This window comes from Nyctereutes procyonoides, unplaced genomic scaffold (genome assembly GCF_905146905.1).
Source record: "Nyctereutes procyonoides isolate TBG_1078 unplaced genomic scaffold, NYPRO_anot_genome, whole genome shotgun sequence".
Classification (NCBI taxonomy): Eukaryota; Metazoa; Chordata; class Mammalia; order Carnivora; family Canidae; genus Nyctereutes; species Nyctereutes procyonoides.
The window spans coordinates 50,458,065-50,483,603 of record NW_026575135.1 but is presented as its reverse complement, the minus strand read 5'-3'; the positions used below and the strand labels follow the sequence as shown (position 1 = coordinate 50,483,603).

General features: G+C 36.8%; 2 protein-coding genes across 2 annotated transcripts; one reads left to right on the top strand and one right to left on the bottom strand.

Moving 5' to 3' along the window:
- The first annotated feature begins 4,120 nt into the window (after positions 1 to 4,120).
- LOC129494546 (F-box/LRR-repeat protein 21) lies at positions 4,121 to 9,981 on the top strand. Its single transcript, XM_055301478.1, has 4 exons — positions 4,121 to 4,486; positions 4,948 to 5,070; positions 8,278 to 8,449; positions 9,335 to 9,981. The coding sequence occupies exons 1-4, from the start codon at positions 4,121 to 4,123 to the stop codon at positions 9,979 to 9,981; spliced, it is 1,308 nt and encodes a 435-aa protein (XP_055157453.1).
- A 5,246-nt stretch (positions 9,982 to 15,227) lies between these two features.
- Positions 15,228 to 24,631, bottom strand: LECT2 (leukocyte cell derived chemotaxin 2). The gene is made up of 4 exons (XM_055302628.1): positions 24,398 to 24,631; positions 22,356 to 22,452; positions 20,571 to 20,716; positions 15,228 to 15,537 (listed from the first exon to the last, which is right to left on the bottom strand). The coding sequence occupies exons 1-4, from the start codon at positions 24,441 to 24,443 to the stop codon at positions 15,371 to 15,373; spliced, it is 456 nt and encodes a 151-aa protein (XP_055158603.1). The 5' UTR covers positions 24,444 to 24,631; the 3' UTR covers positions 15,228 to 15,370.
- Positions 24,632 to 25,539: the final 908 nt, after the last annotated feature.

The following is a 25,539-nucleotide window of genomic DNA, read 5'->3' as shown; positions in this document are numbered from 1 at the left end:
CCAGCAAATTTGTGTAGGCTTTTAGGTAGTTTTGAATCTTTATTCTGTTATCTGTAACATTTACACAACATTTCTAGTGTTGTGACAATTGAAAACTTGAAACTTTTCGGAGTACTTTCTGAGTATTCATTTAACTAATCCGGAAGAATTTGGTGATGGTGCAAAAGCTGGTTTCCACTGCTGCTACCAGGTTGGCTTTGGATGTTCAGTCTTTCATTTAATCTGTTTTTGGAAATGTTCTTCTCAAGAATACTTGTTGGAGATTATTCTTAGATAGTCTTAGAGGATCCAATTCACATAGTCACCTGTTCAACCAAACTAGTAAACGTAACAAAAAAAGGAAGTTGGGTTAGGGTGGTTAGTGAAGCCACTAAGTGGACTTTGAGTCATTGTTACACTCTTTACCAAATGCTAATAAACCTTTTCCAAGCTCTAGAATTGCACTGAAGATCAGTGTCAGGCTCTCCATCACTTGATGGTGTCCCGTATTCTGGTTTTATGTTCTCCTGTCACTCAGAATTCTGGATAGTGACTCTGAAACAGCCATCAAGTTTCTTCAGTACCCAAGGAAGTAGTTCATCTGATCCTGAAGACTCCAGTGAATTGATCTCAGATAGGTACTTTCTCACCATCTTCTTAGGGGTTTAGTCATTCACTCTTTCTGTACCTTTACTAGGTTACCGCTGTATTCTCCAGCACACAGAACAACCTGCAAACACAGGATTAGCTATTTTGATAACTCAGTAGAAAAGTTTCTGCAGTAAATAAAATTGAGTGTGACATCTTATGAGGGGAATACAAGTCCCTTAGCTTGTCTTTCCCTTATTTTGTGATGTTCTTTGAAAATGTGCCAGGAGCTCCTTTCTGCCTACTTCTGGAGTGGAATGTAAAGTGGGAGAACCAACCTTGAAATTACCTTGTAAAATTGAACACCAATAAAAAAAATAAATTTGTAAGTAAAAAAAAAAAAAGAAAAAAGAAATTACCTTGTAAATAGTGGTTTGGATAATAGTAGGACTTCAGGTAGTGGTGGGGAAATTAAATTGTGGATGTTGAGCTCAAGTACATTATATCTGTTCTCCAAAGCTCTATGTTAGGAGTAGAATTCAGAGAGAAATTGAGAGCTGCAGGTAGTAGACAGCAGTTAAGAGAAGTTTTTAGAGGATTAATGGGTTGTTTCCTCCACCTCCTCTGTACAGTTGAATTTGGCTTATGAAGGTAGTAGGATGCATTTATTTATTTACCTTGACTTTACAACATTTATTCATGATGCCAAGGCAGTGAGTTTTATCCTGGTGTAGACCTGTTACTATTTTCTTTCATGTCCATAGACTGCTTCTAACTTTGGCAGGTTACTTTCCCTAAAATTGGTCAGACCTCAAAGACAGTATGAATGAATCGATTGAGTATGAATGAATCAATTATATCTATCAACAGAAGTGAAAAACTCAGAAGAAAACCCCACAAAAGTATATATGTTGTGCAGATAATAGTCAAACAAATGATATTCAATAAAATTTATATGTCTTCTTATTTATTATAACTGTAGTGGCATTATGTGCTCCTAAAAACTGAAACTTAAAGTTTACACAGCCTACAAACAAATAAATATAATCTTGGACTACTTAAACTTTTTGTAATATCTCTCCATTTATGTTCATTAAAATGGAAATTTACAGAGCCCTTTGACTGTTTGATCCACAGATTTCTTAGTAGAGCTTCCAGTCTGATTGCTAACAAGGGTTACAATATTGCCACTAACCAGGCTAGTTGTTTTTTGGACTGGTTTCCTCCCAAGTAAAAAACAATTGCTTGGGAATCAATAATTTCCTAACAAAATCCTTGAACAAAATGAGATGATAGGTGAATATCCTAAGCATAAAAATTATTGGATTTTTACTTATACATTCTGATGAATGTGTTTTTGTGGTATTTTGCCAAGCTAGGAAGTGAAATCAAATGGATGTTGGTGAGTACCCCATGGCAGCAGTTCGTTCGTTCAGAGTGAACTATAACTTGGAAGCCTTCTTTAGGTAAGAAAGTTGGCAGTTTGAAAAAGCAATCTTCAGTTTTTTAAAATGATCATGTATGTTTAGGTTGGAATTTTTATATAAGGATTTTCAAGCTAGTAAAGATTAATTTGTCTTGCATTCTAAAATATGTTTAACTGATTCTCATTGATATGACTTATGTAAAATATATGATTTGTGGATGAGTTTTATACTCTGAAAATGAATGTACACAAAGAAAAGACATCAAAATGTTATTTTTAATAGGGTGACTGGTATTCATTTAATGTCTTGTTTATGGCGATTCTATCAGTGAGCTGAATAAACAATTTTACAATTATTTATTTTACTGAATAAACAATTAAAACAATCTGTCCATGTTATATGGAGTCAGTTTGAATATATAATACAGTCTCTTTGTTTACAACTACAGGGCAACTTGCTAATCTAACATTTAGATGAAATCTTATTTTACTTTTGGCCATTCTTCTTTTCCAGTGAAGGATTATATTAGGGATAACTCTTTTTGTGATAACTTAGTGAAATTGTAACAACCTATCCTATAAGGTTATCAAATAAAACACATACAAGCAAAATGTCCGTAAATGTGCTCCCTATCAGAATTTAGGATTCACTGTCCATTCTTTAATCTTACCTGGGCCAACATATTTCATTTTAGGGAATTAAAATTAAAGAGTAGGGCAACCCTTTCAAATTAAGCATATTTCGAAAAAAAAAAACTCACAAAATAAGCATATTTCAAGTGTGCTTTGAATTATTAGTATCAGCATTTTGATATATTCTACATTACTGGGCCAGTTCTCAGTTATGCGTATAATTGGTTGAGTCATACTAAACATGTGTGATAGCTCTTTCGCTGGATGCTTGAGGTACAGCCTTGCAACTATTTCTGTTTTCCATTTTAGTTTTCCAAACCCTGAAGGTGACCTTTCATTTTGTTCAGCAACTTTATAGGTTAGCCCTGCTTTGGTATATCCAGCTCTCTATTATGGCTAAGAAGTGATTCACATCAGAGATATATACATTTCTAACATTCAGGGATGAAAAGAGGATTTGCAGTCAACCAAAGTTTAATAAAGTTGAGAATCACTCTTACCATTATTTTGTCTCTCAAATGATTGTATACTTAAAATACTTTGGATTCCTATGTAGAATATATGTACAAGATAACCCTATATACTTGGGTACATCTGGACCTGAAATTTGTTGTAACTTAGTTGTGTCTCAAGCTGGCTCCTACCTGAAGATTCATCATATCTTTTGTTGGGGAAGAATGACCATTCCTTTGCTCTTTCACATTTGCTAGTGAGCGTCAGGTGTGTTCTTTAAACAGGCTGTATCCCTGCTAGGTCCAGCTTCTCTAGAGCTCCTATGTCCTATGTGTCATCTGAAAATTGTGCTTCAAATTAAATAATGAAATTAGTTCAGAAAAATGCATTGGACAGTTTAACACAACAAGAATGCAACATTTATTAAGCCTTTACTATGTTCTGGTACTTAGATGTTTTAATCCTCACAACTGCCTTATGTGATTAGGTACTGCTAGTTTCCCTGCTTTTCAGACGAGGAAGCTGAGGCTTACATTTGCTCAGACAAGATTGCATGGTCAGTCAACGGCTGAGCTGGGGCTTTTCCAGGCCTCTTCTTTTGATAACGATTTACTGTCTTTCAGGACCCCAGGAGTTGTTAGCACAATTGCTATGTAATACTTCCTAATTAACCAGGAATGAACCTGGGAGACACAGTGCTTCCATGGATGTTCCCTTCTGGAAGCCTCCCCAACAATTCTCTCCCACACACAAGCTCAACACATGTCATGGCTTTATTCTTGCAGTGCAGCTTGTCCCAGTGTCAGGGATGGCACTTACCATGGTATTTCACCATTTGGCCATAGCTTTTTGAGAGCAAGTTCCCTCTTACTTACCTCTGTATACCTAGCATATGGCAGTACCTATCAGTGTGTGAAAGTGGAAGGTTACTATTAAAATTTAACTGTTTTTCATTTTCTAATGTTATTTTGTGCAATCAGAGTATAGATGTCTGAGGGAAATGTGGAAAATATAATAACAAAATCTTTTAATGTTTACAGAATGAAGAGGAACAATTTATCTGTTGTGAATAAGATTGTCCAGTACTCATCAGCAGTGAAACAACCAAAAGTTGGGTTCTACTCTTCTCTCAACCACACCCATTTGCCGGCTGTCCTTCTAGACTGGGGGAGTTTGCCTCACTATGTAGTATTACGCATTTTTCAGTATCTTCCTTTAATAGATCGGGCCCGGGCGTCTTCGGTATGTAGGAAATGGAATGAAGTTTTTCATATTCCTGACCTCTGGAGAAAGTTTGAATTTGAACTGAATCAATCAGTGACTTCATATTTTAAGTCTACCCATCCGGATCTCATTCAGCAGATCATTAAAAAGCATGCTACCCATCTCCAATATGTCAGCTTTAAGGTGAGAAGAATAAGCATTAAATAGAAACAACTTACATTTTTGTTAGTGTCATATTTGTGTATCTAAATCATTATGCTGAAGCAGTCAGTGAATTTTGCAGAATCTTTACTCCAAGCTATTTCCTGGGGGGTTTGTTTTGTTTTTGTAATTATTTGCATGGACTGAGCTATAGAACTTACATATAACTTAAACCTCAGTTTTCTTCATCTGGATGGTACTACTGAAATTCAAGTCATTGTAAAGGATTTGAAAATATAAAACACTTAGAAAGTTACTTTGTCCTCAGCTCTATTTATCATTTTCTTATCTGAGATTTTTTATATAAAGAAGAAATATCAATTTGATACATAGCTTGACAGGATAAATAAAGTGTTGCAGTTGAATTCTGTTCCATAGTTATATTGCCAATAACTTTCGACAACTCACCTTCAGGAAATAAAGATTTAAAATTGTCTTTATAGGTTGATAGTAGTACTGAATCAGCAGAAGCTGCCTGCAATATACTTTCTCAGCTGGTAAATTGTTCTATCCAGACTTTGGGGTTGATTTCAACGGCCAAGCCAAGTTTTATGAATGTGTCAAAGGTAAAGATGCTAGGCTTTTATGTGATATATACAAAAATTCTCAAATATTTCAATCTAGGCAAAAAGGATTCTTCCCCTAAAAACATGCCATGTCCTCCTTATGTTCAAAGAATTACTTAAAGCAGTTTTCTATTGACTAGCACTTCGTTTTGTGAAATAGCTTATGGATGGTTTCATCCTTTAGATATACTTTGTAATTTTAATAATTGTTTCTACAGTAGCCATCATTAATATAAAATTTAGGTGTTATACTTAGGATTTTCAAGTGCAAGTTTACTTAGTTTCTTTGAATATAGAGTGTGTATGGCCAGTAATGTATGACTTTCTTTTTTTTTAAGATTTTATTTATTTATTCATAAGAGACACACAGAGAGAGAGAGAGAGAGAGAGAGAGAGAGAGAGACACAGGTAGAGGGAGAAGCAGGCTCTATGCAGGGAGCCTGATGTGGAACTCGATCCCAGGACTCCAGGGTCACACCCTGGGCCAAAGGCAGGCGCTAAACCGTTGAGTCACCCAGGGATCCCCAGCACATGACTTTCTTGTAATTCTGCAGCCTCTCTATTGGAGGTAGAACAACATAACACTAAATGAACTGTACCAGTTAGGATGATGTTGGATTCTGTATAGTAGAAATTACAAAGCAATAGTAGGTTAAACAATGCGGCTGGAGTTTATTTCTCTTACCTGAAAGAAATCCATGCATAAGCATAGCTGGTATGAAGTTGTTAGTACCCCGCCAAGCTCCTTCCAGGTATTCCCTGCTCTTAAAGGCATTTAAGATGGCATTACATCCTGTCCTGGGCAGGAGGGTGGAAGAAATGAGGAAAAAGGGTAGGCCCCTTGCTTTTCAAGGACACTAGCCATGAGAACCACGTAATGCTTCTGTTGACATCTCATTGGCCAGCACTTAACAGTGTGGCCACACCAGGTTTCTGGGAGATTAGAAACGTTTTTTAGCTGACTGGTAAAGCGCCCAGCTAAAAATTGAGACTCGATTACCAAAGAAAGGATGAATGGCTGTTAGGAAGCCTCTATAAGCATAAACAAATAATTGTCTTCATTCAGGCTTCATTTGGAATGCCATCCCCAGACAGACCTTCCTTGACCACTTTTGTTTGCTAAACCAGCGCCCCCTTCTCCAATTATACTCTGCTGTATTATAGTATTTTCTTTATGTCACTCCTGAGTACTTGAAATTACCTTAATTATTTAACATATTTATTCTTATCCCCTATAACAAAACACAAAAGTCTTTGAAGGCAGGGATTCTATTTTGTTTATTTACCATTATAAACCCAGAGTTAGAGTAGGGCCTGATATATAATAAACACTGAGTTCTGGTTGTCAGTAAAACTGACTGATGGAAACCTTCCTGTTGAAGAGGAAAGAGGAATAGTAGCATCTTCTCTCTCGTAAACTGGGTCATGGTTCTCAAGTGTTTACACTAGCCTGTTTATCTTTTTAAGAGATAGTCAGGGAAAATGGGTCATTTGGGGATTGAGTAATATAAGCAATCAGATGAAAACTTAACTACTTCTAAATAGTTATTTCCTTGCATATGAATGATGGAATCAGCTTAGCTTGAAATTCTTAGCTTCTAAGCTATCTCAAATGTTACACATCAACTTCAGTTCTGAGTTAGCTGATGCAGGCACCAGGGTGAGGACTAGTGATGAGCACACTTCCTTCCAAGATCTGCCTCTACAGTTAAAAAGAGTGTAGTGGCTTCTGGCAAAGTCGTGCATCGCTCTGAGTGTCAGTTTTTTCCACTTGTAAACTGAGGAAAGATAGGACAAAAGTACAGTATTTTGGTAGTCCTAAAGAATGCTAAAGGAATATGTGGATATCATGATGAGGTATGTCCTCTAATGCTGATGTACATCCTTCAGGACTAAAAGAGTCCATGCGAGTTGTTTAAAGGGAAAATAAACCTTATATTTCTTAAGGAAAAAGTGATGTAGTTCTCTAATTGTTTTTGACACCATAAAATTTAGTAAAGAGATCTAACCATCTACCATTTACAAATTTATGTAAATCAATTTACAATGAATATAAACCAGTATACTTTTTAATAAATGAATTGAGATTTTTAACCAATTTGGTCATTGTCATAGGAGTAATAGAACCTTTGGTAGAACCCAGATTGACTTTGACAAAGGAAAAATGATCATGGAAGAATTTGGTTTTCAGATTGCTTATCTGTGTCAAAAAATACTGGATCTGAAAACTTGTTAAATTGTACCCATTTTGGAGTCAAACTATAAATAAAGTTTTGTTTGTCAATCTTCAAAACATTTAAAGTTTTAAAAACGTATCTTTATTGGGACACCTGGGTGGCTCAGTTGGTTGTCTGCCTTCATCTCAGGTCATGATCTCAGGGTCGTGGGATCAAGTTTTGTGTTGAGCTCCCTGCTTAGTGGGGAGTCTGCTTCTCCCCTCTGCTTGTGCACTCTCTCTCTCTCTCGAATGAATAAATTAAAAATCTTAAAAGTATCTTTACTTAGATAACTTTCTAGCAAAAGCATATCACTGAAGAATAAGATCATTTAGTTATGGACAAGTATTTATTGATCTCCTACTATGTGCCAGATATTATTTTAGGTGCTGGAAATATAGGAGTGAATAAAACATGAAAATTCTATTTATTCTATGACAGAGGTCGAAAAGGTTCAGACAGTAAGTATTATGGGTTCCACAGGCTATAGTTTGGGAGCTACTCAACTCTAGCACTATAGTGTGAAAGCAGACATAGACCACATGTAAATGAAGTAACATGGCTGCATTTCAGTCAAACTTTAATTGTGGACACTGGAAGTTTCTTGTAATTTTTATATGTCACAAAATATTATTCTTGACAAATTTTTTCCAACTATTTACAAATATAAAAATCATTCTGAACTCAAGAGCCATACAGTAACAGACAACACTGGATTTGGCCAGCAAATAATAATTTGCCAATCCCTATTTTAGGAAATAAATATAATTATATCCTTTTAATATTGAAAATCAGATCCTGTAAGGTGTGTGTATTAAATCTTTGAGAAATTATTTTGACTGGCTATTGGTGTCATGAAAAAATGCTAATTTGTTGATTGCTTTTAGTATGTTATTGTAGCATATGTTGATAGAGTTTCAATGAACTATTTGATTGAAGCTATAGATTTTTAAATAATGCTTTCATAATTCTTTTCTTATTGCCATGCAAGTCTCATTTTGTGTCGGCACTTACAGTTGTCTTTGTCAACTCAAAATCATTATCATCGATCAAAATTGAAGACACACCAGTGGATGATCCTTCATTAAAGATTCTCGTGGCCAATAATAGTGACACTCTAAGACTCCTAAAAATGAGTAGCTGTCCTCATGTTTCCTCTGATGGTAGGTTATATCTTTTAAAGCTTGCATGATGTTTTTTATTATACTAGTACTATAATAGTACATATTATATATATTATATATATTACATATAATTTATATTATACTAATTGTAACAATGCAATTTCCTATTGAACAATTTATGCTTATGAAACATAATTTTAAAAAGTAATCTTTTTTGAAAGAAATCTTAATCCATAAGGTAGACATAGTTTAAGTTACTTCTAAAAGTATTTTAGTCATATGTATATTTTATTATACATATTTATTATTATTATATATAACTATATATATTTTGACATCCATCTCCTCAGAAATCATTTGATGTCTATTTTATTATATTTAATTTTTAAGCTATCTTCTTTTTTTCTTTTTAAAGATTTTATTTATTTATTCATGAGAGACACAGAGAGAGAGAGAGAGAGAGAGAGAGAGGCAGAGACACAGGCAGAGGGAGAAGCAGGCCCCATGCAGGGAGCCTGACGTGGGACTCAATCCCAGGTCCCTAGGATCACACCCCGGGCCAAAGGCCGCACTAAACTGCTGGGTCACCGGGGCTATCTTCTTTTTTAAGATGTATTCTTTATTTCAGAGAGAGAGAGAGAGAGAGAACGTGCCAAAGAGAGCTAGTGAGTGGGGGGGAGGGGCAGAGGGAGACAGAATCCTGAAGCAGACTCCCTGCTGTGCACAGAGCCCAACCTTGGTTCCTTCCCAGGACCATGAGATCAATGCCTCAGCTGAAATCAAGAGTCAGCTGCTTAACTGACCAAGTTTGATGTCTATTTCAGCAAATAATGAATAACTAGTGTCAGATCTAAATTTACAAAATGTTATATTAGTATCAGGGTGATTCTTTGTTCTTAAGGATTTTTCCCCCATTTCCCACAGGAATCCTTTGTGTAGCTGATCGTTGTCAAGGCCTTAGAGAACTGGCATTGAATTATTACATTCTCAGTGATGAACTTCTCCTAGCACTTTCGAGTGAAACTCATGTTAACCTAGAGCATCTTCGAATTGATGTTGTGAGTGAAAATCCTGGACAGATTGAATTTCATTCTATTAAAAAACAAAGTTGGGATGCGCTTATTAAACACTCCCCTGGTGTTAATGTTGTTATGTATTTCTTTTTATACGAAGAAGAATTTGAGGCATTCTTCAAAGAAGAGACCCCTGTTACTCACCTTTATTTTGGTCGTTCAGTGAGCACAGCGGTTCTAGGACGGATAGGTCTTAACTGTCCACGACTAATTGAGTTAGTGGTATGTGCTAATAATGGTCTTCAGACTCTCGATACTCAACTTATTTGTATTGCTGAACACTGTAAAAATTTAACAGCCTTGGGCCTCAGTGAGTGTGAAGTCAGCTGCAGTGCATTCATTGAATTTGTAAGACTGTGTGGGAAAAGACTAACACAGCTCTCTGTAATGGAAGAGGTTTTGATCCCTGATGATGAGTATAACCTTGATAAAATTCACACAGAAGTGTCCAAATACCTGGGAAGAATATGGTTCCCTGATGTCCTGCCTGTCTGGTAATTGGCTACTAAAGTTTCTTAAAATTTTTTTTAAATTGTTAAAGATTAGCTTCTTTCTTTCTATGCAAATATACATTTTAAGATACATTGCTGAAATATTTTAGGGTAAGGTATCATTTGCAAACTATCTTCATCAATTGCAGCAGAAACATATGGAAAAATGTAAGAGATTTAAAAAGCCAGAAATTTCTATAAACAGGGTGTGGACCCTATATTGGGGAATAGGTAGTTGATAGGCTAAAAACTATACATGATTTGTAGAGGAGTCCTTCAGCCTTCATTGAAGGCATATTTTAGCTTGCTAAGTAAATTTATAATATTGAGCTTTGGATCCCTAAATATGACATTTATAGCTTTATACTACTTTAACTGCTCCTCTTTCATCTTGCTATTCATATATTTTACAAGATATGTAGTATTAAAATCAGACCCAGGGGCTGACTTACTTGTACTTAATTTTTAGCACAATACAAGATCATATTATAACTCAATAAACAATTTCTAATACACTTTGAATTCTACTTTATTACATTACCTTGGGGGAAAATGAACATTAGGTTAAAATTAATACTGATCATTTTATAAAGGTACAGAAATTGTTAATTGATTAAATATGCTACTGAGATTTGAAAAAAGTAAATTTTGTTGAGTGTTTTGGGGAGGGAATCCGCATGTACTGACCTACTACTCTGTATCTGGAACCGTCCTAGAGATCCTTTGCAGGAGTGATCTTACAATTTAATTAGTAACACAGCTAAAACTCTTTAGTACTTATGGATTACCTTTAGGGTGAAGCTATATCCTCAAAATGACCTATGGAACCCTCTGTGGTCTGGTGTCTCCCTGCTTTTTTGCCATCATTACTCCCCTAGCTTCCCCTTGGCTTTCTGCTCCATTCACTTGTAGTTCCTTAAAGACTGCATGTGCCCTCTACTCAGAGTATATGATGATATCTTATTTCTACTTTGATTGCTGTCTTTGTGCCGTCAGATCTTTCCTTTAGCTATCATTTCCTCATGGAAGCCTCTGACTCTCAGCACTCTGTGACTCCCACTTACTTGTAGCACTTAACACTATTGTAATTTGCCGTTTACCTATATGATTATTATCTGCTAATTCCACTGAATGGTGAGCTTAATCAGTGCAAGATCACTGTCAGGTTTTGCTCACTGTTGTATCCCCAGCATCTAGCATATTTAGCAAATAGTAGACACTCAATAAGTTTTATTTAGGTACTCTCATTCCCAGAATTGTTCCTTTAACATTTTCCCTCAATATCTTAATTTTCTTTCTAAGAAAGCAATTATGCTAAAAAATAAAGTTTATTATTTTCAGTTTTGAACATTTTTTAATCAGGAAAAAACTTTGAATATTCTCACCTGTTAAAGAAATTAGAATACCTTGTGGTTTATAAGTGGTAATTTCTAAAAAGAGCATATTTTAGATCCCTTTTTCAGAGAATGTACTTATGCAAGCACTGTACCACGTCCATCCTCACGGTGAGCTCTGTAAGAATGCACATCTTCCCTTCTTCTCCTTTGTGTTTGAGACTCTCAGACCAGTGTGTGGCATATTAGTATACCCTCAATAAATGTGAGTGGAACTGATGTACTGGTTAAAAAATCAGTTTCTTAGAGACAGTTGTTACTATTGCATATCATGTCATTTATACCTGAAGATTTCAGGAGAATATGGAAGCAACATAATAAGGGCACTCAAGGTCTGGGCAGGGTAACACGACAAACATAAAGGAAATGGGATAACCGAGATGGAGAGTCCGGCTGGTTGGAGGTCAGCGTGATGGTGGAGATACTGAAGAGGTGAGCCTCCAGTCTCACTGGGTATTACTGTAACATGATGTATAGTGGAGGAGTAGGGTGGAAGTATATATATCTGAATGTTTAGGCGCTGGGATACCAGTAATGGTCTCACTAAAGAGCAAAACAGAGAAGAACTTAAGAAGATATCAGGTGGAGTTTCTCCCTGTTACCTGCTGGAACAGAGTGATAATAAGTACCAGTGGCCTCCTGAACATTGAAGGACAATTTGCTGCTCTAAATGTTGGCCTTTAGTTGTGGGACCTAGTGAATGAAGCACTACAATAACTCAAAGGAAAATGCAGTAAAATTGATGAGCTCAGTTACATGACCCCAGTTGGCCTAACTTCCTGGGTTTATAAATTGAATAGCAAACATTTTGAGGATAGCCAAAATCAAGACATGAGAATAGAGTATTTTTGATGCTTTATCAAATGAGAATGTCTCCATTTATTTTGGAAGTCTATGAAAAGTACTTTTTACTTAAGATGAAAGGCTGCTAGATTAAAATGGCCACTTGTTCTTCCATTAAATTGCTTTTCTGCAGAAAACTCAAAACATTTTATAAGTAAAACTTAATTTTGTTTGCATTATTTACAGTCATCAAACCTAATACCTGATACAGTCTTTAAAGTATATTTTGCAGTCACTTTCTAATGAAAAATAGGTTAGTACTGTCACCTCTCTGTCATTCGAACCTTAACAGTACTTTAAGCTGAACATTTTTGACCCTCAAATCTAAAAAGAAAAGGAGGGCAGCCCTGGCGGCGCAGTGGTTTAGCGCCACCTGCAGGCCGGGGTGTGATCCTGGAGACCGGGGACTGAGTCCCACTTTGGGCTCCCTGCATGGAGCTTGCTTCTCCCTCTGCCTGTGTCTCTGCCAATCTCTCTCTCTCTCTCTCTCTCTCTCTCTCTCTGTGTGTGTGTGTGTCTCGAATGAATGAATGAATGAATGAATGAATAAAAATAAATAAATAATAATAAATAAAATCTTTTTAAAAAATAAATAAAAAGAAAAGGAAATTAAAATTTTTAAAAAGCCCTCTGGAGATATGCACCAGAGGGCGCTGCATTTTGGCTCTTTCTAAAAGCAGTCCCATTAGTCTGAAGTTTGTATTTCCATTCAACAGATATGAAAGTGCTTATGGGGTCCTAAGCAGAAGGCAACGTTCTTGCTCTACCTTGGGGAAGTTCTCTGTTCCAGGTAACAAGTCTGGTTTTTAAAACAATCACTTAAGAAGGTTGATTATTGTTCAGACATTTTAGAGTTCCTTTCAAAATTGTCTTCACAGAACATGAAAGACTCCTAACTCTGGGAAACGAACTAGGGGTGGTGGAAGGGGAGGTGGGCGGGGGGTGGGGGTGACGGGCACTGAGGTGGGCACTTGACGGGATGAGCACTGGGTGTTATTCTATATGTTGACAAATTGAACACCAATAAAAAATAAATTTATAAAAGAAATAGAAAATATCAAGTGTTGACAAAGATGTAAAAAAAAATTGTCTTCAAAGTCTCTGTACTGTTTCCTATTTTGTGTTCTCAATGGGAGCACAGCCTTTGTCCTTTGAAAGCAAATTGAATTTCTGGAAACAACAGAAAGCTATTTGGCAATAAGGTAGATGATCAAACCAGACAGTATTGGTTATAGTTAAAAAAAAACAACACTGGGATCCCTCGGTGGCGCAGCGGTTTGGCGCCTGCCTTTGGCCCAGGGCGCGATCCTGGAGACCCGGGATCGAATCCCACGTCGGGCTCCCGGTGCATGGAGCCTGCTTCTCCCTCTGCCTGTGTCTCTGCCTGTGTCTCTGCCTCTCTCTCTCTCTCTCTCTCTCTCTCTCTCTCTCTGTGTGACTATCATAAATAAATAAAAATTAAAAAAAAAAAAAAAAAAAACAACACTAAAAATTAAGTTTTAATTTGTTAGCCTTACATGAGATGTTATGATATGGTAGAGAATAATATATAATTGGTTATGAGAATATACCAGTCGTGTTGTAAAGACCCTGAACTGAGGTTATCATTAACTCTTTCTTCTTCCTGACCACCCACCTGCAAGTCTTGTTATGACTATAACATATATCATATATATCATAAATACTCATGAAATCACCTCCCAGCTGTGAAGTGATAACATTGACTTGAAAATAAATTTTTCTGTGTGGCTTCCCTTATTTATTATTTGCTTGATTTCCTTTTCCTATACATTTATCACATACTGTGTGTTCATAAAAATTACATTTTGGTTTTAATTGTTTTGACTTTATAAAAAGAATCATACTATATATAATCTTTAGGCCTTTTTTGTTTTACTCAAAATTATATTGCTATGACTTAATCCATTTTATTATGTTTAGCTGAGGCTCATATATTATAACCACTGTCTACTATTCCATTCTGTGACTAAATCACATTTTATTTGTTCATATCAACTCTCAAGCATTTGAGTTGTTCTAGGGATTGCCATGACAAAGAGCGATATCATGAACATTCTTATACATCTGTCCTAGCATACAAATGCAACTACTTCTCTAATAATAAAGCTCAGTTAATTATATTTTCCTCTAGCATATCTGTACTAAGAGTAGAATCTTTCTGCTAGAGTTTTCTACATTCCAAAAGGATTTAAGCAGAAACTCATAGTAAGTTTCCAGAATGATACATTCAACTTACTCATTTCTCACTAACTAAAATCTAGGGAGCCAGTTATTTCTGGTCCTTTGAACATTTGTATGATCTTACTTCCCCGTACTACCTGTTGTCAATGTAACTAGGAAAGAATAATCTAGATTTAAAATGATGTGTAGACATAAGTGGCTGTGGTGTGCATTTGGCTAGATGAGGCTGAGTTTCCATGAGATACTTGGTTTCATGAGATACTTCAGTTTAAGACAGATCCTCTTTCTCATCCTAGTACTTCCTGTAATGCAGTCTTACTGAAATGGGACTACTGGTGTATCTTCTTGAACTGTCATCATTTATAATTTAGAAAATGTTCTGCTCATATAGTGTGGGGAAGTATGGATGTGAAGACCAGCAAATTCTCTTATCCATGCAAACAGCTCACCCTTTGACCGGTTTGACAAACCTGAGGATGTTGCTGAAACCCTTCCTTACCTGTACTCAACGTTTAATTCGTTTTTGCACTTAATATTTATAAAGTATGTATATGTGTCTAGCATGGTACAACACTCTATTCTTGTACCAGGAAAACAGCTTCAGGCTTTTTCTTATTTTCAGGCAGAAAGGTAGCTAGTTTTAGAAGTGTCAAAAATGCAGTCCAGAGAGGCTGGAATTCATATTTTTTTATCCTATGTATTGAGGACTGAGAAACTTTAAAAAGCAAAGAAGTAAAACCTGTCAGATCCCATAAGTGACAGAAAAACCAGAGAACCCTCAGAAATTAGTTGACAATCAAACATCCAAGTGACAATGAGTTGGAATAAAAATTCTATTTTCTTTCTTGCATTCATCATGTTTTTATTTGGACATAAATTTATTGAAGAGTAGGATATGCATCCAGATTTTTAAGAAGATGATTTTTAACTTGAAAGATCTGGTCGTTTGTCTTCTACTTAGAGGTACATAGTAGGATCGCTCAAGTCACAGTTCTCAATGTGTATGTGGGACTGTATGCCGGGATAGACTTTCTGCAAGGGCAGTAGAGTTCCCAGTTTTTCTCCCTTCTTGATAGAACCTTTATATTTAACAGGCTTAATGTAGAACATTTTAATACAGAAACCTAAAAGAAAGGAAATTAAATTAGTTATTTTCTGGGTTTCAGTAGCCTTGAATCAGAAATTCAAAAAAATAACAGAAATGGAAGAGAAGACAAAAAGAACTGAGACTTGATTGAACTCAGTAAGGGAATAGAGGAAGATGACAAAATCATATCAGAAATGAAGACTAAAACTGCAAGGTGCCCAAGGGAGAATAGATTCAAATGAACATTTAACGAAGGCATTGAGGAACAGCGGAAAAACACCAGGTTGCTGAGAAAATTGAGACTGTTAACGTATTTTGTTCTCAGAATAATTTCAATGCCAAGACCTATTCTAATAAAATAATTAGACTTTAAAGACAAAGAGAAATGGTCATAATTGGCACAAGAATGCAAATCTTACTAACACTAAAAGGGGGGGGGGAAGTAAAAACAAAAACCCACCAAATAGAGAAGTAGAGTTAATTTAGTACTATAATTATGACAATGTTGGGACCACATACATGAGGTATATCTATAAATCTTAAATCATCTGTTAAAAAAAATTCCTACTGGCTTGAAAAGCAAAAAGCAATTCTATGCCATATTCAGTAAAACAATGCAAGGGACACCCAGGTGGCCCAGTCAGTTAAGCATCTGATTTTAGCTCAGGTCATGATCTCAGGGTCCTGGGACCAAGCCCTGCGTTCGGCTCCCTGCTCAGCAAAGAATCTGCTTCTCCCTCTCCCTCTGCTCCTCCCGTTTGTGCGCTCCATCACTCTCTCAAATAAAATCTTTTTTTAAAAAAGGGTGAAAAATTAAGGGCTGGACCAAGATTTGCCAAGCAAATGGAAATAAGGGAAGCAAGGGTTATGAATCTGTTATCAGAGAGTAGAACTGAGGCCAAAAATCACTGAAACAAGACAAAGGAGGGCAATGTATCCTGCTAAATACAAGGAAGATACAGCAGTTGTAACCATCCATGCACCAAATAACACAGAAACCACGTATATAAAGACTACCTGAGATACAGGGAGAAATAGAAACTCACTAGTAATAGAAGATTTTAACAGACGTCAGTGAAAACAGGTCAAGTGGACAGAAAACATATGAAACGCCTTAGAATTGCACTGTCCACCATGGTAGCCACCAGTCATATGTCAGCACTTGAAATGTAGGTAATCTTTTTTCTTTTAAATGATTTTATTTATTTATTCATGAGAGAGAGGCAGAGGGAGAAGCAGGCTCCCTGCAGGGAGGCCTGTGTGGGACTCGATCCCAGGAATCCAGGATCATGCCTTGAGCCAAAGGCAACTGCTGAGCCACCCAGGCATCCCAGAAATGTAGCTAATCTGAATTAGACTTACTTTAAGTATATGATGCATGCTGGATTTTGAAGATAGTACCAAAAAAGTAAAATATTAGTAATTTTATGTTGCATTTTGAAATGATAATAGATAAAATACATTTTTTAAAAGATTTTATTTATTCATAGAGACACGGGGGCGGGGGTAGAGATACAGGCAGAGGGAGAAGGAGGCTCCACGCAGAGAGCCTGACCTGGGACTCAATCCTGAGTCTCCAGGATCAGGCCCTGGGCTGCAGGTGGCGCTGAACCGCTGAGCTACCCGGGCTGCCCGATAAAATACATTATTAAAATTAATTTTCTCTGTTTTTTTAAAATGTTCTTAGTATAACTACTAGAAAATTCTAAATTACATATGTGGCTTTTATTCCTATTGGGCAGTCCTATATTGAAAATCTAAACCAAAAAAAAATTTTTTTTTCTAAACAAAATCAATACAATATGTCTGGGATCCCTGGGTGGCTCAGTGGTTTCGCGCCTGCCTTTGGCCCAGGGCGTGATCCTGGAGTCCCGGAATTGAGTCCCGCATCGGGTTCCCGGCATGGAGCCTGCTTCTCCCTCTGCCTGTGTCTCTGCCTCTCTCTCTCTCTCTCTCTCTCTCTATCATAAATAAGTAAAAATAAATTAAAAAAAATAAAGCCACTAACTTAAAAAAATACAGTATGTCTAATGTATATGTTAAACAGAACATGTGCATAGCCTCAACACTGAAACCAGTATAACACTTACTAATATAACAGTGCAGGAAGACCAAAATAAATGCAGGATATAACGCGTTTATTCATTGGAAGACTCATTACTTTTAAGATATCAGTCCCTTTTTTTTTTAAGATTTTATTTATTTATTCATGAGAGACAGAAAGAGGCAGAGGGAGAGGCAGGCTCCATGCAGAAAGCCCGATGTGGGACTCGATTCTAGGACCCCGGGATCACGCCCTGGGCTGAAGGCAGATGCTCAACCGCTGAGCCACCCAAGTGTCCCTGATATCAGTTCTTCTTGATTTGATCTGTATAACCAGTACAAAACCAACCAAAGTCCCAGCAGAATTTTTGGTGGAAATCAATAAACTGATTCTATTATGTATCTGGAAATGCATATGAACAAGAATTCTCAAGGCAGTCTGAAAGAAGGACAAAAGTTGAAAGATTTATACTAGCAGATATCAAGATGTATTTTAAAGCTACAGCATATTTTTGCAAGATTGACACACTGACCAATGAAACAGAAAGACCAGAAACAGATGTATGTATATTCTGACCATGATTTATGGCAAAAGATACTATGCTGCAATACAGTAGGGGAGGTAATGGTACTGAATCAGTTAGTTACCAATATGAGAAAAAAGATCTTGATCCCTATCTCATTCCTTACCAATCCCAAAGGGATCATAAACCGAAATATGAAAGATGAAACAATAAAGTTTACAGATGAGAACAGTATTTTTATGACATTAGGGTGAACAATGGATCTTAAGGAAAAAATGTGTTAACAGTAAAGGAAAATACTAAATTGGACTGCACTAAAAAGAATTTTTTTTATTAAAAGAAAGCATACAGAAAGTAAAAGGTAGCCCATGAAGTGGGAGAAGATATTTACAACACACAGATCTAACAGAGGACTCGTATGTACAATATATAAAAAAATATACTAATAAAAAGGCAGAAAATACAGGGCAAGATACTTGAATGGCACCTCACAGAAGATAATATCCATGTTATCAATAAATATGAAAAGGTACTCAGTGTATTAGCCATCAGGGAAATGCAAATGTAAGACAATGAGATACGACTATGTACTTATCAAAATGGTTGACATGATAAAGGTAGATAGATAGCACCAAGTACTGTGACTGGAGCAACTGGAACTTTCATCCACTCCTGGTAGGCATGTAATTGGAAGTACTACTCTGGGAAACTGGCGGTGGCTGCTAAAGTTGAAGGGGAACATACACCAAGTGACCCAGCGCTCCCACTCCCACAGCATTCCCGAACTGGGAAAATCGCTGCAGAGTGGATTTGTGGACACACTGGGATCACTGTCAGATGGGCCCTGATGAAAAACTACGTTGATCACTGGACCCTAGAAGCCTGTAGTCCAACTGGTTGACCACAGCGGACTTTTGGGTGTCTAGAATTAGTGTCATTTTTGACTGGGTGTCCAGTAACCTCTGAGAAGCCCAATTATTTTGTCTTCCCCAATGTACAGCCATCTAGCTAAATGGCTGCAGGTCCCTTTGAGGATAGCTGGAAGTAAGGTTTATGGTAGAAATTTTTGGCCATGTGACAGAGCCCTTCCTCAAAGGGACTCAGTCCCATTTTCTTTCAAGGAGCTCTGGGACTGTAAACTGGCTCAAGTCTGGGAGGCCGGGGGAGGTTTTGTGACCCACTCTTGTGATGATTGAAGTCACAATTTTGTTCATCAGTTTTCCTGTTTATACAAACAAGGCTTTAGTGGGCTGCCCGTTTGTTCAGCTCTCAGGTCACTGTGATTAACTAGACAATGCTCCAGATCTCTGTGCTTCAGATGGTTCTGATTACCACTTCAGCTCTGCTGCCTGTTGGGTAACCATGCCAACTTTGGCCTTGCCTACTAAGTGGACGCTGTCTGGTGGCAGCAGTTTCCCTTGTCATTTTGGGCCTCCAGAAAACAGCCACCCACCATAGAGCTCTTTGAGGATGCGAGGTCCTTCACAAAGTGTTTCTCACAGCTGGGGTGAGGGGAGTGTCCTCCAGGACCACTCCCACATGAATGCACATTTATGTTCATTACAAACATGTGCAGGGAAAGTTCATACTATTTTCATCATTGCCTAGGCCCGGATGCGACTGAGATGTCCATCTAGGGAAAGATGATTACAGAAATGAAGATGTATGTGTACAAAGGAACAGCCTACATCATTGAGACTAAAACCGCATGCAAAGCAAATCTTGTAAACATTATGCAGAGTGAGAGAAGCCCCACAAAAAGACTGCATACTGTTTAATTCTGTTTATGTCATTTCCCAAGACAAGTGAAAACTAGTGTATGGTGGGATGGTGATTATTGTTGCTGAGAAGAATGAGTATAGGTAGTACAGGAGGGTCTTTGGGATGCTGTTGAATGTTTTTTTTTCTTGATTCGGGGGCTCGTTACACAGGTATATTCACTTTGTGAAAGTTTAAGAGCTGTATTCTTATGCTTTGTACACTTGCCTGTGTGAATATTTTACCTCAATGGATTAAGAAAAAATAAAAATAAAAAACGATAAACAACAAGCCCAACACCTGGAGTACTAGATGACCCAGCTTTACCTAGAACATACAGGCCTTTGAAAATATTTTTCCAGTCACCTTTTGCAGAAATGCTAACATCTCTGAACTGTGGGATTTTGGTAAATGAAAGTATCTATTTATTATAGTAAATACTGTTGAAAGTGATTTTTTTTTTTTTTAGACTGTTAGGCAAAACCGCATGGGCCACAAGAATAAAGTCCTTCAGTCAGTTGTGGGGTTAGGTAGAGAGTGTGCATCAAGAAGATGATTTCAGAGGAAGAGGTGGAACATCTTTGAAAACCCATTAGCTGTTTTAGTTTGGTATCCTATGTCCTTTCTAGCCTAGATGCTATCATTGTAGAGGAAGTATGAAACTTTGGTGTACGGCAAATGCATTAAATAAATAAGCATCAGACATTTTCCAGTATGTGTCCCAGGTATGTACAACACCTCTTACCTCTTCCAGATATCCGAACACCATTATTAATGGCATTTTTGTTTTTATAAGGCTTCTCCTGGCCCACGATCATTCCGGTGAAAGGTGCATACACAGTAGATCCATCAGAACACAAGACATCCACACCCTGGTGAAGCCTGTGATTTCTAGAATGTAAATAGGAGTGAACAGACTGAGGAACTGTCCTGGGAACTTTATTGCCCAGAAACGTGGTATTGGACCACTGTTCCCAGACTAGGATGTCAAACCGCGAAACTACTAGAACTTGTTGGGATGTCCTGAGTTTCCTTACTCTTCTTTATCTCAATTTTAACTTCCCTCCATGCAGGTAGTAATAACCATATTGTAAAGATTAAAACATTTAAGATAGTATTTGGTATATAGAGAGGCTTTAAGAATTTAGTAACTATCATATGGCATTTTGGGGAAATGAGACAATCTATGTAAGCATATTTTATAGATACATGAATCTTGATCCCTTCAAGACTGCTTATCTTGGGATAAGCAGGGAATCTTATCATAAAAGGGTCACATTACTTTCATTTTTGTCTCAGTAATTCAGAAGTCATTATAAACGATTAAGAACCTGTCAAGAGTAAACGATTGGGGAACCTGGGTGGCTCAGTCGATTAAGTATCCAACTCTTGGTTTTGGTTCAGGTCATGATCTCAGTGTTGTGGGATTGAGCCCTGCGTCGGGCTCTGCTCTCAGCATGGAGTTTGCTTGGGATTCTCTCTCCCTCTGTCCTTCCCCTTTCTCTCTCTCCCTCAAATAAATAAATCTTTTAAAAAATAATTTACTATATATATATTTTAATACAGTGAGTGATAACTCCTGAGTTATTAAAGTGAATGGAACACAAACATTAAATGATCCCAGCTTATGAGATTTGTCTCTGACAACCCTCCCTGTTGTCTTTATGCTTGCTCTTACCAGCCTCTTCTTCTTTCTAATAGGCTAGTGCCTGAAAAATCAGATTGATGATAATTGTTAGAATTATGTGTAAAGCAACACTGAGCAGGTTCCAAGTGAAGAGCCAATAACTTATTGTATAAGTCAAGGGCATAAACTTTAAGGTATGAGCTAATTGAGCCTGAATTCTGGGAATTCAGAGACCACTTTTCCATATTTCCTATCACAACCTTGTTCCAGGTGTTTGAGATTGCTTTGTAAGTAGTATCGGTTTAAGTGAGAATTCTAGTATAATTAGGATGCAGGCCAATTATGCAATTGGACACATGGCTATTTCATCAGAGAGTGGCACCCCCAAGGTGGTGCTGTACATTACTGAAAATTCACGAATGTATCCCTTATTGTCTGAAATAAATTGCCTGTTGAGGCCGCCTCTGATGTTGAACTCCTACATCCTGGGTCGGTAACACTACAATGTGATGGGAGGAGGAGCCAAAAACCTAAATATTAGTGCAGCCATCACCACCTCCAGCTGTGTTTGGCAGGTCCCTTAACCTTTTGATACCTCAGTTCGTCTATAAAATGGGATAGTAATGTTGATTTTTACCTTGGAAAAACCAACAAGATACCATTGAGACGGAAAACACTACATTTCCTGCCCCCCCCCCCTTTATTACGTGCTATTTTCCCAATTCAGAGCCCATACTTGAAGCAGAGGCCTTGGAAGCTGCTCTAGAAAGACACTAGTACAGCTGCATTAATCTCTGAATCCTGCTGTCAGAGGGAGATGATTATGAGTGCTTGAGACAAGGACAGAAAGCAAAGAGGTTAAGAACCATAATAATTTATGGGGCTTTTTGTGAAACTCCATACCTTTGGGCAGTGTACTGGCCACAACCGTGGCTGTCACATGTCCTGATCTCATTGGAAGACCTGCCAGCACAGATATTAGCCCATGGTCCAGCCAGTGCTAAAAAAGAGAAACATGAGAAGCAAATTTTCTCACTTCATTTATTTTCAGTCTCTGTTTACCTTTTATGTCTCTCAGTAGATTCAAAAATTCTGCTTTCACTATAGTTTTTTTCTAACTTTCTGTGGGTTATGGGTAGGTTTTCCTTTAACTCATGATTCAGATGTAAAATTAGCTTTTCCCCTGGCCATAAAAATGTGTTTTATTACACACAGAGTATTTGCAAAAGTGTTTATTTATAAGCATTAATCTCCATCACTACAGTTTGTTTCAGATTATTGACTAATAAATGGCATACATTGTGCTTTTCAGATTTTCTTTGCTTATTACTTGGGACCATTATGTTTAAGTTAAGCCAACATGAACAGCATAGCTCAAAGAAATAATTCTAGAAATTCCAAAGTAATTTTGAAATGTTCCTTTATTATTAGTCCTGATAATCAAATCCAAGAAAATGTTTGAAGAAGAAAAAGATTCTGAACTAGCAAAATGTATTTAGCACTAAAATAAATCTTTTTCATATTTGCAAAAATAGAAGTGAGAGATTCCTAGAAATAAGAACATGTCTATCCAATTTAGCCTAGAGTAGAGAGAGAAAGAAGATGAAGGGAGTAGAAATAATTATATGAAAAATTATATAGCAGTAAAGTATGGAGGAGGGGCTGGCTCAGTGCATTTTGTATATACTTGTTTTAGGTACATCTTCTCTGTAGGTAGCAGTAGATAAATACTTAATTGAATTAAATTTCCCGGATTTCCAATGTTAACATTCACAGAGAGATGCAGTTAACAAACTCATCCTTTTATTTTGAAATACACTAACAAAACAGAAGCAAAAACAAGACCAGTTAATTTGATTATTGATTTTATTTAAATATATTTTACTATTCATTAATAAGTGCTATGAGAGGAGCTACAGAATATGGACACTTAAGTATATTCTTTTTTTAATTTTTTTATTTTTTGTATGTTTTTTATTGGAGTTTGATTTGCCAATATGTAGTATAACACCCAGTACTCATCCAAATATACTTTTTTAGAAGATGAGTTTCACATTATATGGTCTCATTCATTCGGGGAATTTAAAAAATAGTGACAGGGAATAAAGGGGAAAGGAGAGAAAAGGAGTGGGAAATATCAGAGAGGGAGACAGAACATGAGAGACTTGTAACTCTGGGAAACGAACAAGGGGTGGTGGAAGGGGAGGTGGGCGGGGGGACAGGGTGACTGGGTGAGGGGCACTGAGGGGGGCAGTTGATGGGATGAGCACTGGGTGTTATGCTATATGTTGGCAAATTGAACTCCAATAAAAAATATACAAAATAAAAAAAGAAAGTGAAAAGACAAAAAAAGAAGAAGATGGGTTTCAAATGTCTTATACTTTCAAGACAATATATTGATTGAAATATAATACCATCACTTTGGTACTAATATTTATCACTGGGGATTGAGGCAAATGTTAGACTATTTATTTATTTATTTATTTATTTATTTATTTATTTATTTATTTATTTTTTGTTAGACAATTTATTAATGTACGCATCTTCCTCTCCTGCTACGACTCTTAAGGGAGTGCTCCCCTTGTCCTAATCCACACCAGTTGCTGTTATCAGGAATTCTCGAAATCAAATTCTGACACAAACTTTATTTTCCAATTATGTTCCAGTTAAATCCTAGACCAATTAAATCCTAGACCAATCCTGTCCAATTAAATTGACAGACTTCCCTTAAAGTCCTCCATTCTACTTTTATGTTTCCCTCACTAAAGAATCATAACATTCAGGTGGAAATCATGGAGAACCCCAACCATGTAGTCTTCCTAGCCCACTTTCAATAATCAACTACATAAGTATCTGTTGTGATTGTGATATTAATAGCTTTTAAATCTTTTATTAAAATTTGCTTTTTAAAATTAGCCAAGATTTTAAAATTGTTTTTGACTTACCAGTCGAAATCAAGACAGCACAAAGAAAGACTCCTGTGGAAAACATTTGGCTTTTGCTTTCCTTAGGATGTTTCTTCCTCTGATAATTTGAATTACCCCCTCACTCTTTGAAAAAGAGCCAGGTTTGAATTATTTAGCCTCAGGATCTTGCATCTCTCATTTCTTTAATTTAGTGATACACAAAAAATACGAGAATGAAGCAAGTCAAAGTTGAATATTGGGTTCACATGTAGGACTTTTGTAAAAGTGATCTGAAGGAGAAAGTAATTTTATTGGAAATGCTGACTAAATATTAACAGAAAATGATAAGACTGGGTGACTGTCTTCTGGGCTGTGGCTTCATGAATGGCTGTGTACATAGGAAAAGTATAAAAATATGCACAAATTAACTTTAGGATAGTAGGTACCTTTGAAGAGAGAGGGAAATAGAATTATAGAGAGGCGTACAGAGTGCTAAACTCTAAAATATTCATATTTTGAAATTCAATATTTAATATTTAAAATATTTAAAAATTAAATTATTTCAATATTTAAAATTCAATATTCAATTTAAGATTCAATATTCATATTCATAAAAATACGAGAAGCAAATGTGTAAAAGTATTAATTTGTTAATTATCAGAGGTAGATACATAGCTATTATATTAATATATGTGTTTTTCTGTATATTTGAACATGTGTTAGCACCTCCTTCTTGTTATGTTTAATGATATATGAAGCCCTGGGATTTTCTGTGGAAACATCCCCATTTAAATAATTTGTTGGAAGCCGTGGGAGACTGAGATTGATTGTGCTTCCAGTTCTTTTCTCCCTGCATCCACACCCTTCCCGGGTCTCTGTGGAGGCAGAGGTGCTTTCCCAACCTTTGGTGTGTGCTTCAGCTACACGACCTGCCCTGACCAATCAGATGAGACACAAGTGATAGTTCATGAGTAGAGCTCTCAGAATTATTGAGCACAAGAAACTCCATTGCGTTTATGGAAATATTACGGGAGTGAAAGCAAATATAAGCCAGCTAACCAAACTTACGTGCTGCAAGAGGCTGCCTGATGTCCATTTTGAAGTGGTAGTCTGGGGCCGGAAGGCACCTTCACTGTTTCTTGTGTATTCTCAGTGACTGTAAGGTGATGGCCACATGTGAG